The 13649-nt window shown below is 41.4% G+C and overlaps 2 protein-coding genes across 7 annotated transcripts in view; one reads left to right on the top strand and one right to left on the bottom strand.

Moving 5' to 3' along the window:
* LOC144892699 (uncharacterized) overlaps nt 1–13649 on the bottom strand; it is a 400706-nt gene that overhangs the window by 3743 nt on the left and 383314 nt on the right. The gene's annotated exons all lie outside the window — the stretch shown is intronic.
* LOC137429011 (partitioning defective 3 homolog) overlaps nt 1–13649 on the top strand; it is a 455854-nt gene that overhangs the window by 376442 nt on the left and 65763 nt on the right. For all 6 annotated transcript variants that reach the window (XM_068118986.2, XM_068118984.2, XM_068118985.2 and 3 more), the window contains one exon: nt 2748–3207. In XM_068118986.2, coding sequence (XP_067975087.2) covers nt 2748–3207 — 460 coding nt within the window. The remainder of the gene's footprint in view (nt 1–2747; nt 3208–13649) is intronic.

The raw sequence follows: 13649 nt of genomic DNA, 5'->3' as shown, positions 1-13649 counted from the left end.
CTATGTATCGTTTTTGGCCCAATCACTCAATATTCAACAATCACCCCAGAAATTATCGGATCCGGATGCAAATCTTCACCAAAATCGAATCAATTCGTCCTTGTCACAAACACAACCTCTCCACCAAGTTTCATCAGAATCCGTTCACAACTTTTTGAAATATCATGCTATATATCGTTCTTGGCCCAATCACCCAATATTCAACAATCACCTCAGAAATTATCGAATCCAGATCCAAATATTCACCAAAATTGAATCAATTCGTCCTTGTCACACACGCAACCTCTCCACCAAGTTTCATCAGAATCTGTTCACAACGTTTTGAAATATCATGCTATATATCGTTTTTGCTCAATCACTCAATATTCAACAATCACCCCAGAAATTATCGGATCCGGATCCAAATATTCACCAAAATTGAATCAATTCGTCCTTGTCACACACACAACCTCTCCACCAAGTTTCATCAGAATTCGTTCACAACTTTTTGAGATATCATGCTATATATCGTTTTTGGCCCAATCACTCAATATTCAACAATCACCCCAGAAATTATCGGATCCGGATCCAAATTTTCACCAAAATTGAATCAATTCGTCCTTGTCACACACACACACAACCTCTCCACCAAGTTTCATCAGAATCCGTTCACAACATTTTGAAATATCATGCTATATATCGTTTTTGGCCCAATCACTCAATATTCAACAATCACCTTAGAAATTATCGGATCCGGATCCAAATATTCACCAAAATTGAATCAATTCGTCCTTGTCACACACACAACCTCTCCACCAAGTTTCATCGGAATTCTATCACAACTTTTTGAAATATCATGCTATATGTCGTTTTTGGCCCAATCACTCAATATTCAACAATCACCCCAGAAATTATCGGATCCGGATCCAAATATTCACCAAAATTGAATCAATTCGTCCTTGTCCACACACACAACCTCTCTACCAAGTTTCATCAGAATCCGTTCACAACTTTTTGAAATATCATGCTATATATCGTTTTTGGCCCAATCACTCAATATTCAACAATCACCCCATAAATTATCGGATCCGGATCCAAATTTTCACCAAAATTGAATCAATTCGTCCTTGTCACACACACACAACCTCTCCACCAAGTTTCATCAGAATCCGTTCACAACTTCTTGAAATATCATGCTATATATCGTTTTTGGCCCAATCACTCAATATTCAACAATCACCTTAGAAATTATCTGATCCGGATCCAAATATTCACAAAAATTGAATCAATTCGTCCTTGTCACACACACAACCTCTCCACCAAGTTTCATCAGAATTCGTTCACAACTTTTTGAAATATCATGCTATATATCGTTTTTGGCCCAATCACTCAATATTCAACAATCACCCCAGAAATTCCCGGATCCAGATCCAAATATTCACCAAAATTGAATCAATTCGTCCTTGTCACACACACAACCTCTCCGCCAAGTTTCATCAGAATCCGTACACAACTTTTTGAAATATCATGCTATATATCGTTTTTGGCCCAATCACTCAATATTCAACAATCACCGCAGAAATTATCGGATCCGGATCCAAATATTCACCAAAATTGAATCAATTCGTCCTTGCCCACACACACAACCTCTCCACCAAGTTTCATCAGAATCCGTTCACAACTTTTTGAGATATCCTTTTCAAAGACAGACAGTAGTGGAAACATAACCTCCACCCCACCTTCGGTGGTGAAGGTGATTCGAGTTTGGGTTAAAAAAAAACCCTAAAGGTCAAAAGGGTCAATTGAAAATAATTTGTTACCGCAATGACTTGTGGATTACAGAAGCGAATTCAACCAAACTTGCCACCAGTTTAGACTGTAATATCAAAGATGATCTGATTCAGTTTTGGGATCAACAGGTCAAAGATCATGTGCCGTTTAATAAAACCACTTTCATAAACCAGAACTCGAGTTAGAAGAATGACATCTATCGCTGACAGAAGCTTATCCATCGCCTTGCTCGCGTCGAATTTTATTGTGTAGTTTTTATGTTTTTCTCAAGTTTTGTGGTTTTATGATTTTTTTTGTTTTTTGTCTGCAAGATCGAGGCTCATGCAAGAGCTAACATTAATCACAAAAAAAAAATTGGTCAAACAAAACATACAATAAAGGGAGTGGGAGACAATATGTGGAGACAGAGGGAAGCACACACGGACAACAGCAGAGAACAGGGACATCGGCAGATCTGTGGGAGGGAGAGGGCTTGGGGGTAGGAGGTATGGGAAGGGGAAGGGGGGGGGGGGGGGTTGGAGAAATGTTTTTGTTGTTTGTGTTCAGTAAAACAGTCTCACTGCGCGAAAGTAAATTAAAAGGTTTCCATGAACAGGTTCCTCAATACCATAAAGAGAGAAACAATAACTCTCAGGTAGCATGTTCACCTTTGAGCCATCTCTTTGGGGTTCGATTCCTGACCCAAATGTAAACTCTCATCCTCGTTCTTCATAAGCAAGACGTTGCACCAATGGGAGTGCAGTCCTTCATACACATATTAAGCGAATTACACATTTAATCCCAGTCGAATGTCCATTCGTTGGATATACAAGTTGCATATGAGGCAGCAATGCCTTACAGAATGAAAATGAATTGTAATAATAAGGGGAGCCGCAGAATGGCTGCAACCTCCATGGATGAATTGGTGATGAATGTTCAATTGCTTTATTGTTGCTTTTGGCGCTTGGTGACCTTCGTATGTATATCTACCGTGACAGGTCCAGACTTTGTCGAGTCCTCCTCTGCTCAGGAGTTTCCTTATGAGAGCACGCAGAGCCATTTGGAATTGCGGTCTGATACTCAGGGCTCTACGGCAGATTATCCACCCCCGGCACTTCCTAGCTCCAGGATCGGCACTTCTGAAGAAATACCTGATCCAACCATCACTGCAGCAAGTGGTTCTGACTCCACGTCAGAGGGAACTTCGAGCTTGGAACTGAACAAGAAGACTAGCGTCTCAACAAACGAGGGTCTCTGTTGGCCGGCAGCATCACTATCTGATGCAAAATGGAGGAGAGACGAGGTTAAGGAGGTGAAGGAGAGTGACGAACGCAAAAAGGGGTATAGAGAATACCCCAAGCAGAAGGGAAAACCTGAAAGAAAAGAGAAAATGAAGGAGCCCGAGGGGAAAGAAAGGAAGAAATCCGGAATGCTAAAAGGCCTCGGGGTGATGTTCAGGTATCTGTCATTTCTCTTCCTTTTAATTAAATGATGTCCACCTGTCTGTCTTATCAGTGTACACATGTCACATGGAAATCCTCATGGTTCATTTGAGCTGTGGAATGATTTCATGTGCTCTATTTCCTGTCTCATACGATCCAAACTTTCCACTCGGATTTGTGCCATATTTACACAAGATTTTAAAAATTCTTAAAAAAAAAATATGTATACAAGATCGAGGCTCGTGTAGGAGCTAACATCAATCACAAAAAAAACGGACACACAAAACATACAATAAAGGGAGCGGGAGACAGGATGGGGAGAGAGAGGGAAGCACACAAGTACAACAGCAGAGAACAGCGACATCGGAAGATCTGTTGGAGGGAGAGGGCTTGGGGGAGGAGGCATGGGAAGGTGGGTGTGGGGGAGGGGAGGTGGGAGATATATAAAACACACGGACACTGCTAGGACCTCCAGAAAAGAAGTGAGGCTGCAGACTGCCGATCTGAGGGATGAGGAATGGAGCTGCAGATAGTGGCGTCATCAGCAAAGAGATAGAGAGGATTTTCCAGAGAGTCGGAGAGATCATTCATGAAGCCCAGAAAAAGCACAGGGCCCAGAACACTACCTTGGGGAACTCCAGCCTGAACAGGAAAGGGATATTAGACAAATCCATTCAGGGCCACACGTTGCCTACGACCAGAGAGGAAGTCCGCAAGCTATGTGTGGAGATTTCCATGGATACCATAGGAGGAGAGTTTGGTGAGCAGAGCGGGTGCCAGACCGTATCGAAGGCACATGATTTGTCACGGGAGACAGCTCTGATTTCCTGTTTGGCATTGAGGACCTCCATCCATTGTTGAGACAGCAGAAGCAACATGTCCAGAGTAGAATGACCTGGTCTGAATCCAAATTGATGATCAGAGATCAAGCAATTGGAGTAGAGGAAGGATTTGATACCCGAAGCAATGATGGATTCCATGACTTTGATGATAATTGGGAGCAGGCTGATTGGTCTGTAGTTGCAAGGATCTGTTTTTGCACCTTTTTTTTGTGTGAAGAGGTAATGTTTGCTGATTTCCAAGATGCTGGCAGATGACCTTGAGCAAAAGAGAGGGTGAAGAGAACAGAGAGAGGGTGAGATAGAGCAGCAGAGCAGGATTTTAGGATCCGTGGGCTGATGCCGTCTGGTCCAGTTGCAGAACCAGAGTCGAGGTTTGACAGAAACTTCTCCACCTTGTCAGGAGAGAAGGACACAGAGTCCAGGAGCAGTTGGGTTCGACTGGGAAAGGTGGGAACAGAGAGAGATGGGTTTGGGACACAAGATTTTGAGGCAAACACAGAGTTGAGGCATTCGGCTTTGTCACGTGCGAATATAAATGCACAAAATGCACGAAAATAAAACATCAGATAGTGATGCTGTCGGCTGCACATGAAATATACTTTGTTGTTGCTTTATTCATGAAATGTTTAGTGACTATTTGATGGGAGTTATGGCTGATTATGGAAAGGACTCCGTGATTAAACGACCCCACAATCCTCATTTCCTTGATCCTTCTCCGCCAACCAGTCATCACATGTGCACTTACTTCCTGTAGGTGGACTTGGAGGGAATGACGTAAAAATGTAACACGTATTTGTTTACACGTCGTGTGTGTCTACAGTGATTCTATACAATGGTGATATGAAATTGTACAATTATTATCCCTGTACTGCTTCACTTCTGCGTTTTATGATCGGAATTATTTAAATGTGGTGCTCATGCTGTCAGTGTCATTTTTCAAGATGTCTAAGTTTGTGTGTCATGCGCTACTCGTGTGCAGTTTGTGAATATTCAATTCGTACACTGTCGACAGATGTTGAACCATCTGTCGAGCCTTTCCCAGAAACGGCCCATCGCTCGCACAATATTGGGAGCCGTTTTTGGGCCATGGGATGCCCGCTTCTCCCCGGCCATATGGCAAGGCCCGAGTGGTTTTCATTCCCACAAACTCTATTTTGGGTAGGACAGATCATGAAGGGTCATTGCATCGATCCTTCGCACTTGTGGTGGGAACCTGACGGGAATCGTGCACCCTTTGCGAAGGGACTGCTTAGGGTTTGGCTGGTCCTGTAAAAAAAGGCTGAATGTCATAATATCTGTATGTATATTGTCCGATTATTTAATGTACCATGAGACTTTGCTTCAACTTCGACATCAAAATGGTCCCATATTGAATTAACATTTATATTTTTGTACATATTTATTTTTGATTAGGGTTAGGGTTAGGGTTAGGGTTAGGGTTAGCATAAGTATTTATGTATTTAAGTAACCATTGGTATTTGATGTATATATCATCCACATTGGCTAAATGGGCGAACACTTGCTGTTTTTGTATGCAAAGTTGAGGCCCGCGGAGGAGCTAGAACTTAGAAGGGATCACGGCGTAACGGAACAAAAGGTACAACAGAAGGAGAGGGGAGACAAATAAGGGACGAGGGGAGCGGTATTGGAGAACAAAGGGGACGGAGAAGGTGGATACAGAAGCAAACTCTCAGGAAGGAAAAATTTTATATTTGAAAAGGGGTGGGCTTTGGGGGGGCGTTCATGGGGGTAGAAAAGACAATGGTTTATGACGGGGGATGATCTGAGATGGTGATGAACAACTATCGTGAAAACCTGGAGGGAGGGAGCGGTTCGACAAATATGATGCCCAACCACCTTGAATCGAGCAATAGTGATGGTAGGTGCCCTAGACAAGTTCTGAGAATGCAACACACACAATGTAAGGTAATGTAGAAGAGGAAGAAGACTTACACACTAACTCGTATTTAGCGATGCGTGTGATGGATTCTGTCATTGCTTTTCCCGTTGGTTCACCTCTATTTTGCTTGAATTCCCTCCGTTCAACGTGAATTCGGTTTTCCACTTTTCCCTGCAACCATTTCAGTCTTTGAACTCTCGTCAGAGTATTTTGCTACTTCCAGTTGTCTTATTCGTACGTACCGGCCTCATATCCATACTTAATCTTGTATGAGGTTTACCATCTTCTTTCGTCTGCATTCCCTAACAACCGTGCCCCAGAGAGCTCACTATGGCGGATTATTGGATTTACCCTACAGGCCCAGGCCCTTCCTTTGGGATAGCATTTCAATGCAACCTAAGCATCCAAAAATGACAAGTACGAGAACTCCTGCGTGTTGTAACTCCCTCCATCTGATTTCGGAGTGGGATCCGACACTGGGCATTTCCCTGTTGACTCCACATTACTGAGGGAATCTTCATTATGGTTTTTGTGCAGTTTTTCACAAGATATTTTGAACTAGGGAACACAAATGATCCTTCTAAAATCGGAATATTTGGTACTTTCATTGAAAATTGAGGATTTGATTGAAAATTTGAATGTCGATTCAATTAAGAACACTGTATTATATCAACGTATTCTTTCTCTTTATTCTGAGAGTTATTTAGTTTTTCTCATTTGTTCTAAAGACCAAAGTTGGAGTACAATTATTTTTATACAGGGTCTTTAATGGGATTTAAAGCTTATTTTGCTGCCTTCTCCAGGATGCTGCACCTCCGTAACCCCGTCGCTTGAATTCCCTCCGCTGACATTGGTGTTTTTGTTTTGCGAGCGAGGAAAGAGTGGCTAAACGGGCTCAGCTTATGAACAGACAATCCAGAGAATGAACTTGAATTGTTGATATTCAGAGTTTGAAATCCACGCAATATCACAAATATTGTGTTGGGGTCATTGCGAGTTTGGATCTCCCTTATTACCCGGACTTGACGGGGATGAATTTGGAAATGTATTTCCGGCCCAACTTGTTTATTGGATTCCATCGCTGGAATCCCTTTGCCCTATAAAAGCAGCTTTTCCTTGCTACTCACTCCTATGCCTCCACCAGAAGAAATCCGTTAGGCTTGTTCACGATTTATTACTTGGCGGAAAGATTCCGGCAAGTATGTTGATCGGTTGGTTTGACTGTCTGTTTGTCTGTTTGTCTGTCTGCCTGTGTGCAGCACTACGTCTACACCGTTGCACGTAGAATCGCCAAACTTCACACACATATTTGTCTTGCCCTGGAATAGACAGTGCCCAATTTTTTACTCTCTCGGCCCAAGGCCTCCATTATGACGTCACAATTTGCTAATTTGACAATTACAAAATTTGATCCAATCAAGATGCAATTTCTTGAGCTACATGACAGCATAAACTGGTGGAGAAAAAAAAAATGATGACGTCATCGGTCACGTGGTTCGGCCGCCATCTTGGAAAAACCGAAAAACTTTCCACCTCTTTATCTCCGAAAGTGCTGAATAGAAAAAATTGAGACATAGCTCATTGTAAAGAACTCTCCATGCCGAATAAAATATGTTAATGATTATGTCATTGGTGTCTCCATTATGACGTCATAATTCGTCGAGTACAAAACTTCATCCGATCAAGATGCAATTTCTTGAGCGCCATGGCGGCATAAACTGTTGGAGAAAAAAAATAATGATGTCATTGGTCACGTGGTTCGGCCGCCATCTTGGAAAAACGGAAAAACTTTGCACCTCTATATCTCTGAAAGTGGCAAATAGAAAAAATTGAGACATGGTTCATTGTAAAGAACTCTCCATGGGAAATAAAATATGTTTATGATGATGTCATAGGTGCCTCCATTATGACGTCATAATTCGACAAGTACAAAACTTCATCCGAGCAAGATGAAATTTCTTGAGCATAATCTAGGAATAAATTAGTTTAGAAAACAAATAATGATGTCATTGGTCACGTGGTTCGGCCGCCATCTTGGAAAAACCGAAAAACTTGATCCAAAATGGCCGATAAAAAAGTACATTCCGGCAAGTCCTCGGTCTCTGACCGATTTTTCATCTGTTTGTCTGTCTGTTTGTCTGTTTGTCTGTTTCTCTGTCTGTTTGTTCGCAGTGCTACGTCTACACCGTTGCACGTAGAATCGCCAAATCTTACACACATATTTGTCTTGCCCTGGAATAGACTGTGCCCAATTTTTAACTCTCTCGGCAGAAGGCCTCCATTATGACGTCATAATTCAATAATTTGACAAGTACAAAACTTCATCCAATCAAGATGCAATTTCTTGAGCGACATGCAGGCATAAACTGGTGGAGGAAAAAAAATAATGATGATGTCATCGGTCACGTGGTTCGGCCGCCATCTTGGAAAAACCGAAAAACTTTGCACCTCTGTATCTCTGAAAGTGCTGAATATTAAAAATTGAGACATGGCTCATTGTAAAGAACTCTTCATGGGGAATAAAATATGTTAATGATGATGTCATTGGTGCCTCCATTATGACGTCATAATTCGACAAGTACAAAACTTCATCCGATCAAGATGAAATTTCTTGAGCATCATCAAGGAATAAATGAGTTTAGAAAACAAATAATGATGACATCATCGGTCACGTGGTTCGGCCGCCATATTTGTCCAAAATGGCCGATAAAAAAGTACATTCCGGCAAGTCCTCGGTCTCTGACCGATTTTTCATTTATTTATTTATTTATTTACAACTTTATTTATTAATTTGAGTTTATAATTTAATTTAATTTTTATTTTAATTTAATTTAATCTTTTTTTAAATTCTTTTTTTTTTGCCTTTTTAATTGAATTTTTTATTTATTATTTAATTTATTAGCTTTATTATGATTATTTTCTTACATGGTCTTAGGCTCATGCAGGAACTGCAACACATATCGGATGGGCACACAGGTGCAGACAAATAGATGGGAACACTTGACTTCAGACAAAACCAGTCTATTAGCAAGTGCCTTTTCATGTGCACACTGTGGTGCAGCATTTTTGAGTACACTGTTCTTCGGTGGAGAAATTCAACACAGCCGTTCCATCCGGATTTGCTTCTGGATGATCGAATACCCACAATGCGTTTAGGAAGAGAAGCCATATGCATTGGCATTCAGTTCATTTTTCCTGAATGGATTGAAATATTGCAAATTTTCTGCTATTCATTGAGGGATGTTTGTAACTCTGGCAGAAGAAATGTTGTAAAAATAATCTTGAAGGTTTTTTTGTTTGTTATGATAATTATTTAGAATGAAGTTTCATTTATATTGTGGAATCTTCCATAACGATACTCATTTTGATCATATGTACATTTTAGATTTTGCATTTCCCAGAATCTTTAATCTTCAAATTGTTCATTTTTAATTTGATGCTGATTCTGATACTTCCAATTACAAACTTTAGCTGTTTTACATGTTATGTTTCCTGACTGTGGGGTTTCAAACATTTTGACCCATCATCATGTCTGTGTCTTCCTCACACTTCTACTTAAATAAATCAGGTATATCTTGTACTTGCTGATAACGAATAAATGAGCTGAGATTAGTACAATAGATGAAAAACACACTCACATTTCTGCATTTGCAGAGAAAGTCGTGTGGCCTAGCTTCTAATGACACGATATTGAAGGAAATGGTGAAGTTTACATTTAAGAACTTACTAGAAGATAACCTGGCTCCACCGGGCTGTTGTGAGGGAATTAGTTTCCAATAGATCAGCATCACCAGATCTTCTGTTCCTAGGAGCGAGTAATATGTATTGTGAAGATCGTATGTTGAGGTTGTAGTGATTCATTGTCAACAACATACATTTCATTATTGTCATGTTACACGTGCACCTGTTATTAAATATATTGCTTTACACAGGTTTATTATAACACCACCGTGTTCAGGCATTGAGTAGTAATGGTGCTTATACTTATAGTAATGGTCTGGGTTTTCCGTGGGCACAATCGAGTAAAACGTTTTGTGAAGATTGTGTGTTGAAGTTGTAATGATTTGTTGTCAACAAAACAAATTTAATCAGGAGATTATTTCATTTCATGTCCTAGGCAACGCCAGGTACTTCAGCTAGTTTTTAATACGACTAACCATATGACTAACGACCCGATCAGGTAGGTGATTGGCGATCAGCAGAAGGATACGTACGGAGTATAAAGACCCATCGTTTCACTGATGGGAATACCAATCTTTGCTGCGATGGCTAATCTATGGGGCAAGAACAAAAAATGATTCCTGGGAGATCCTGCTCTCCGTGCGGGGTTAATCACCGTCGCAAGTTGGCGTTTGCAGTTTTGCCATGTGTGCCCATGATGTACCCACACACAAACCTTCCTTTCCTTTTTTTTTGTTTGTTTTTTTTGCATCACAAACCTTCCTGGGAGTTTCCTGAATCCACTGTCGTTGGTTAAATCCGTGAATGCATTCTTTATATAGCGTTATAGTTATAGCACAATAAACAGAAGACAGACAGACAAATAGACAGACATGGCTCCTTTTATAATGTACATTTTTACGTATGCAGGTAAGAGGGATTTTTGAGGTCACGTGCATCTTCCCCTCCATGAAGCACCATGTCACATCAGTCCGCCACTCCTCACGTATAGGGAATTCAGTGCAGAGGGGAAGAGAGAAAGTCTGCCATTTTTGCTTACGTAATAAATAGATGGTATAGTCTTGTGATCGACAGATGTTCAGAGAGAAAAAAAAAAATCATGCAAATAGATTATTGAAATATCAGCTGCTTTTTTTTGTTCGTATCCCTTTCCCACCTGTGTTGCCATTAGTGTCCTGCTTTGTGATGCTTTTAAAGGTGGTGTATAATCAGAAGTACCGTTTGATAGGGCAATATATTACTGTTATATAAATAAAATGGAAATGTTGAAAGAAAAAGTATTGAATATAGTAATCGTTTTCTGAATCTAATCGATATGAGAAACGGGATTGAATTAGACTCGGCATTATTATAAGTGAAGAAGAAGATGAAGGAGAAGAGTTTTTGTTTTAATTTCAATTGAAACGAGCCCAATTATCCTCACCTTGCCCAACTACAGACTTGGCATTTAATATGGAATTTTTTTTTCCTTGACTTGGGTTTACTTTCTTAACTCAGTATAGCAATCTGGTGAGTTTCTTTTACACTTTGGTGATTTATTTGTGAAAAGGACCATGTCACTGATTGTCGCAGCAAGAAGTCAACAACAGGATTATATCACAGGTGGCGTGGCAAAATGTACGGACAGGTGCATTTGATGATTGGCTTCACAGTCGGGTATACAAGGGTTGTTGCGTTCTGTATTAGTGGAAAACAACTGCTGCACGTCTCCAAAAGTTATTGCCGCTTCCTCCTGAGATGGTCCGTCAACTCGACAATGCTGTTTGTCATGGAGTGGTGGCTTTACGAAATTACGGCATGAAACAGCGTGCTATTGCTCGGCAGTATGGCATCACTCAAGGTCAGGTGTCAAAGATCCTGAACCGAAATGCTCAGAGGGGTGTCCCTACTCCAATACCGAGGCCAGGACGTCCCCGCAGAACCACAAGGAGGGATGATCGCCAGCTGCACCGGTTAGTCCGCAATGGCCGTACCAAGTCAGCTAATTGGCTTAGGGCTGAGTGGCAGCAACTGACAAATGTGCCTGTATCCAGAAGGCTAGTCAACCAACGACTGGTTCAAGCAGGCTATCGTGCCAGGTGTCCCCTGAGAAAGCCATGCCTGACCAGACAACACCGCCAGCGCCGATTGCAGTGGGCCAGAGAGCACCGTCAATGGCAGCCAGGACACTGGAATCACGTGATCTTCAGTGACGAGTCTAGATTTCTGGTCTATCGTCAAGATGGCCACGTCCGAGTGCGCAACAAGTGCATGAAGCCTACAACAAAGATTGTATAGTGCCAAGAGTCCAAGCTGGAGGTGGTGGGTTGACCGTTTGGGCTGCTTTTCATGCAGGGGGCAAAACTGACCTGGTTGTTCTGAATGGAAACCTGAACCAGTTCAAGTACAGGGCCATTCTGGAAGAAACATTGCTTCCATTTGCTCGTGCAGCCTTTCGAGGAAACTTTGTTTTCCAAGATGACAATGCATGGCCTCATCGTGCTCGCATGATCCAACACTTTCTTGCTGACCGTGGTGTAGAGCATATGGAGTGGCCTGCCATGTTCCCGGATATGAATCCGATAGAGAACTTGTGGGCAGAATTAACGCGTCAAATCGACCACTTGGACCAGCAGCCGACCTCTGTGTGTGAGTTGCAGCAGGCTATTGTCACTGCATGGCAAGCGATTCCTGTCCAAACTTTGGCAAATCTCGTGAACAGCATGCCTCAACGTGTACGTGCTCTCCTGAATGCTCCTGGGGGTTACACGAAGTACTGACCTGTAATTTTACTGTCCGTAATCGCAGTCGTAATTTAACTTTTGTTTTTGTTTAAAATTTTTTGGCTAATGTGCAAAATAAAGAGATACTTCTGGAAAACGCACAGAAGTTTAACACAGTACTGTCCGTGAATTGAGTTCGATATCAGTTTACATCACTTTCAAGGATCAATTTATTTGTTTCGAAATGTCAAATGTGGTTTTTGTTTCTTTTAAAGGTGACATTAACAAAATCTAGAATAATTTCAACATAATTCCAATGAACTTTTGGTTCTAAGACATCTTGAAAAGTAAGTTCATCCCCACAAAAAAAAATTCCATATTAAATGCCAAGTCTGTATATCATACTCTTTACAGATTGCCTATAGCATCTGATTGGTAATTCTGCCATGTGTTGGGGTTACAGTTATTCCTTGATTATGTGTATCCGCTATGGTACAATTATTGACGGACAGACGCACGCACGCACACAAGCAAGCCAAGACCGAGCTCCTTTTATATTGTAGATTCCACAAGCTAGTGCGGCTTATTTTTTTCTTTTTCTGCAAATCTCTTCCTATATTCTTCTTCATCAGGGGAAATGTTTCAAACAGGGTTAGCCCAAGTTCATCATAAATCTTCTGTGTTGTCCTAACGGCTCCAATAATTCCCACCTTGTGAGGTCGCTCCGAGTGAACAATTCTAACCCATTGGCTCTTTCTATAGCAGATGCAATTCTTCATTTAGATCAGACATTCTGCCATTCTTAGTTTTCTATATTTGTAATCATTGTGCCACTTATAATTTCCCAACATGGAATGCGTTCAATCTCTCCCATCTTCATTACTTTCGAGTTCTGATTGTGTATTGCTTTCACCTTTCACCATCTCTGTGTTCATCTGCGTCTTCCACCGTTTATTCATTGTCCAAGAACAGCTCTCTCTGTCCCTCCCTGTGGGGAAAAGCTGCTGCATTGCACCGGTGTTGGCAGCTGATAGGAGTACGATTACAGGCCGACGTCTGCTTTCCTTCCACTGGCCCGAGTCAATCTCTGGACTACTGATATTTCCGGGTCTAAAAGGTGGCGGCAACATGGAAAGTTTTCAGCTTGCATTTTGTTCCTGCAGATGTGAAAGATTTTTGTGACTAAATCGATTCCTATATGCTTCCGCCAGTAGAAGATTTCGGTGTACCTGCTCTCATCTGTCCGCTTTTACCCACACCTGTGAAATCCCATCTCCAATTTATCTCCAAATCCAACTCTTTCCTTGAGCTCCTTCAAGGCCTTCGTTAATTT

Source organism: Myxine glutinosa, chromosome 6, assembly GCF_964187855.1.
Source record: "Myxine glutinosa chromosome 6, kmMyxGlut1.1, whole genome shotgun sequence".
NCBI classification, from domain to species: Eukaryota; Metazoa; Chordata; class Myxini; order Myxiniformes; family Myxinidae; genus Myxine; species Myxine glutinosa.
The sequence above is the reverse complement of the archived record's forward strand: the minus strand, read 5'-3'. Positions and strand labels throughout refer to the sequence as shown.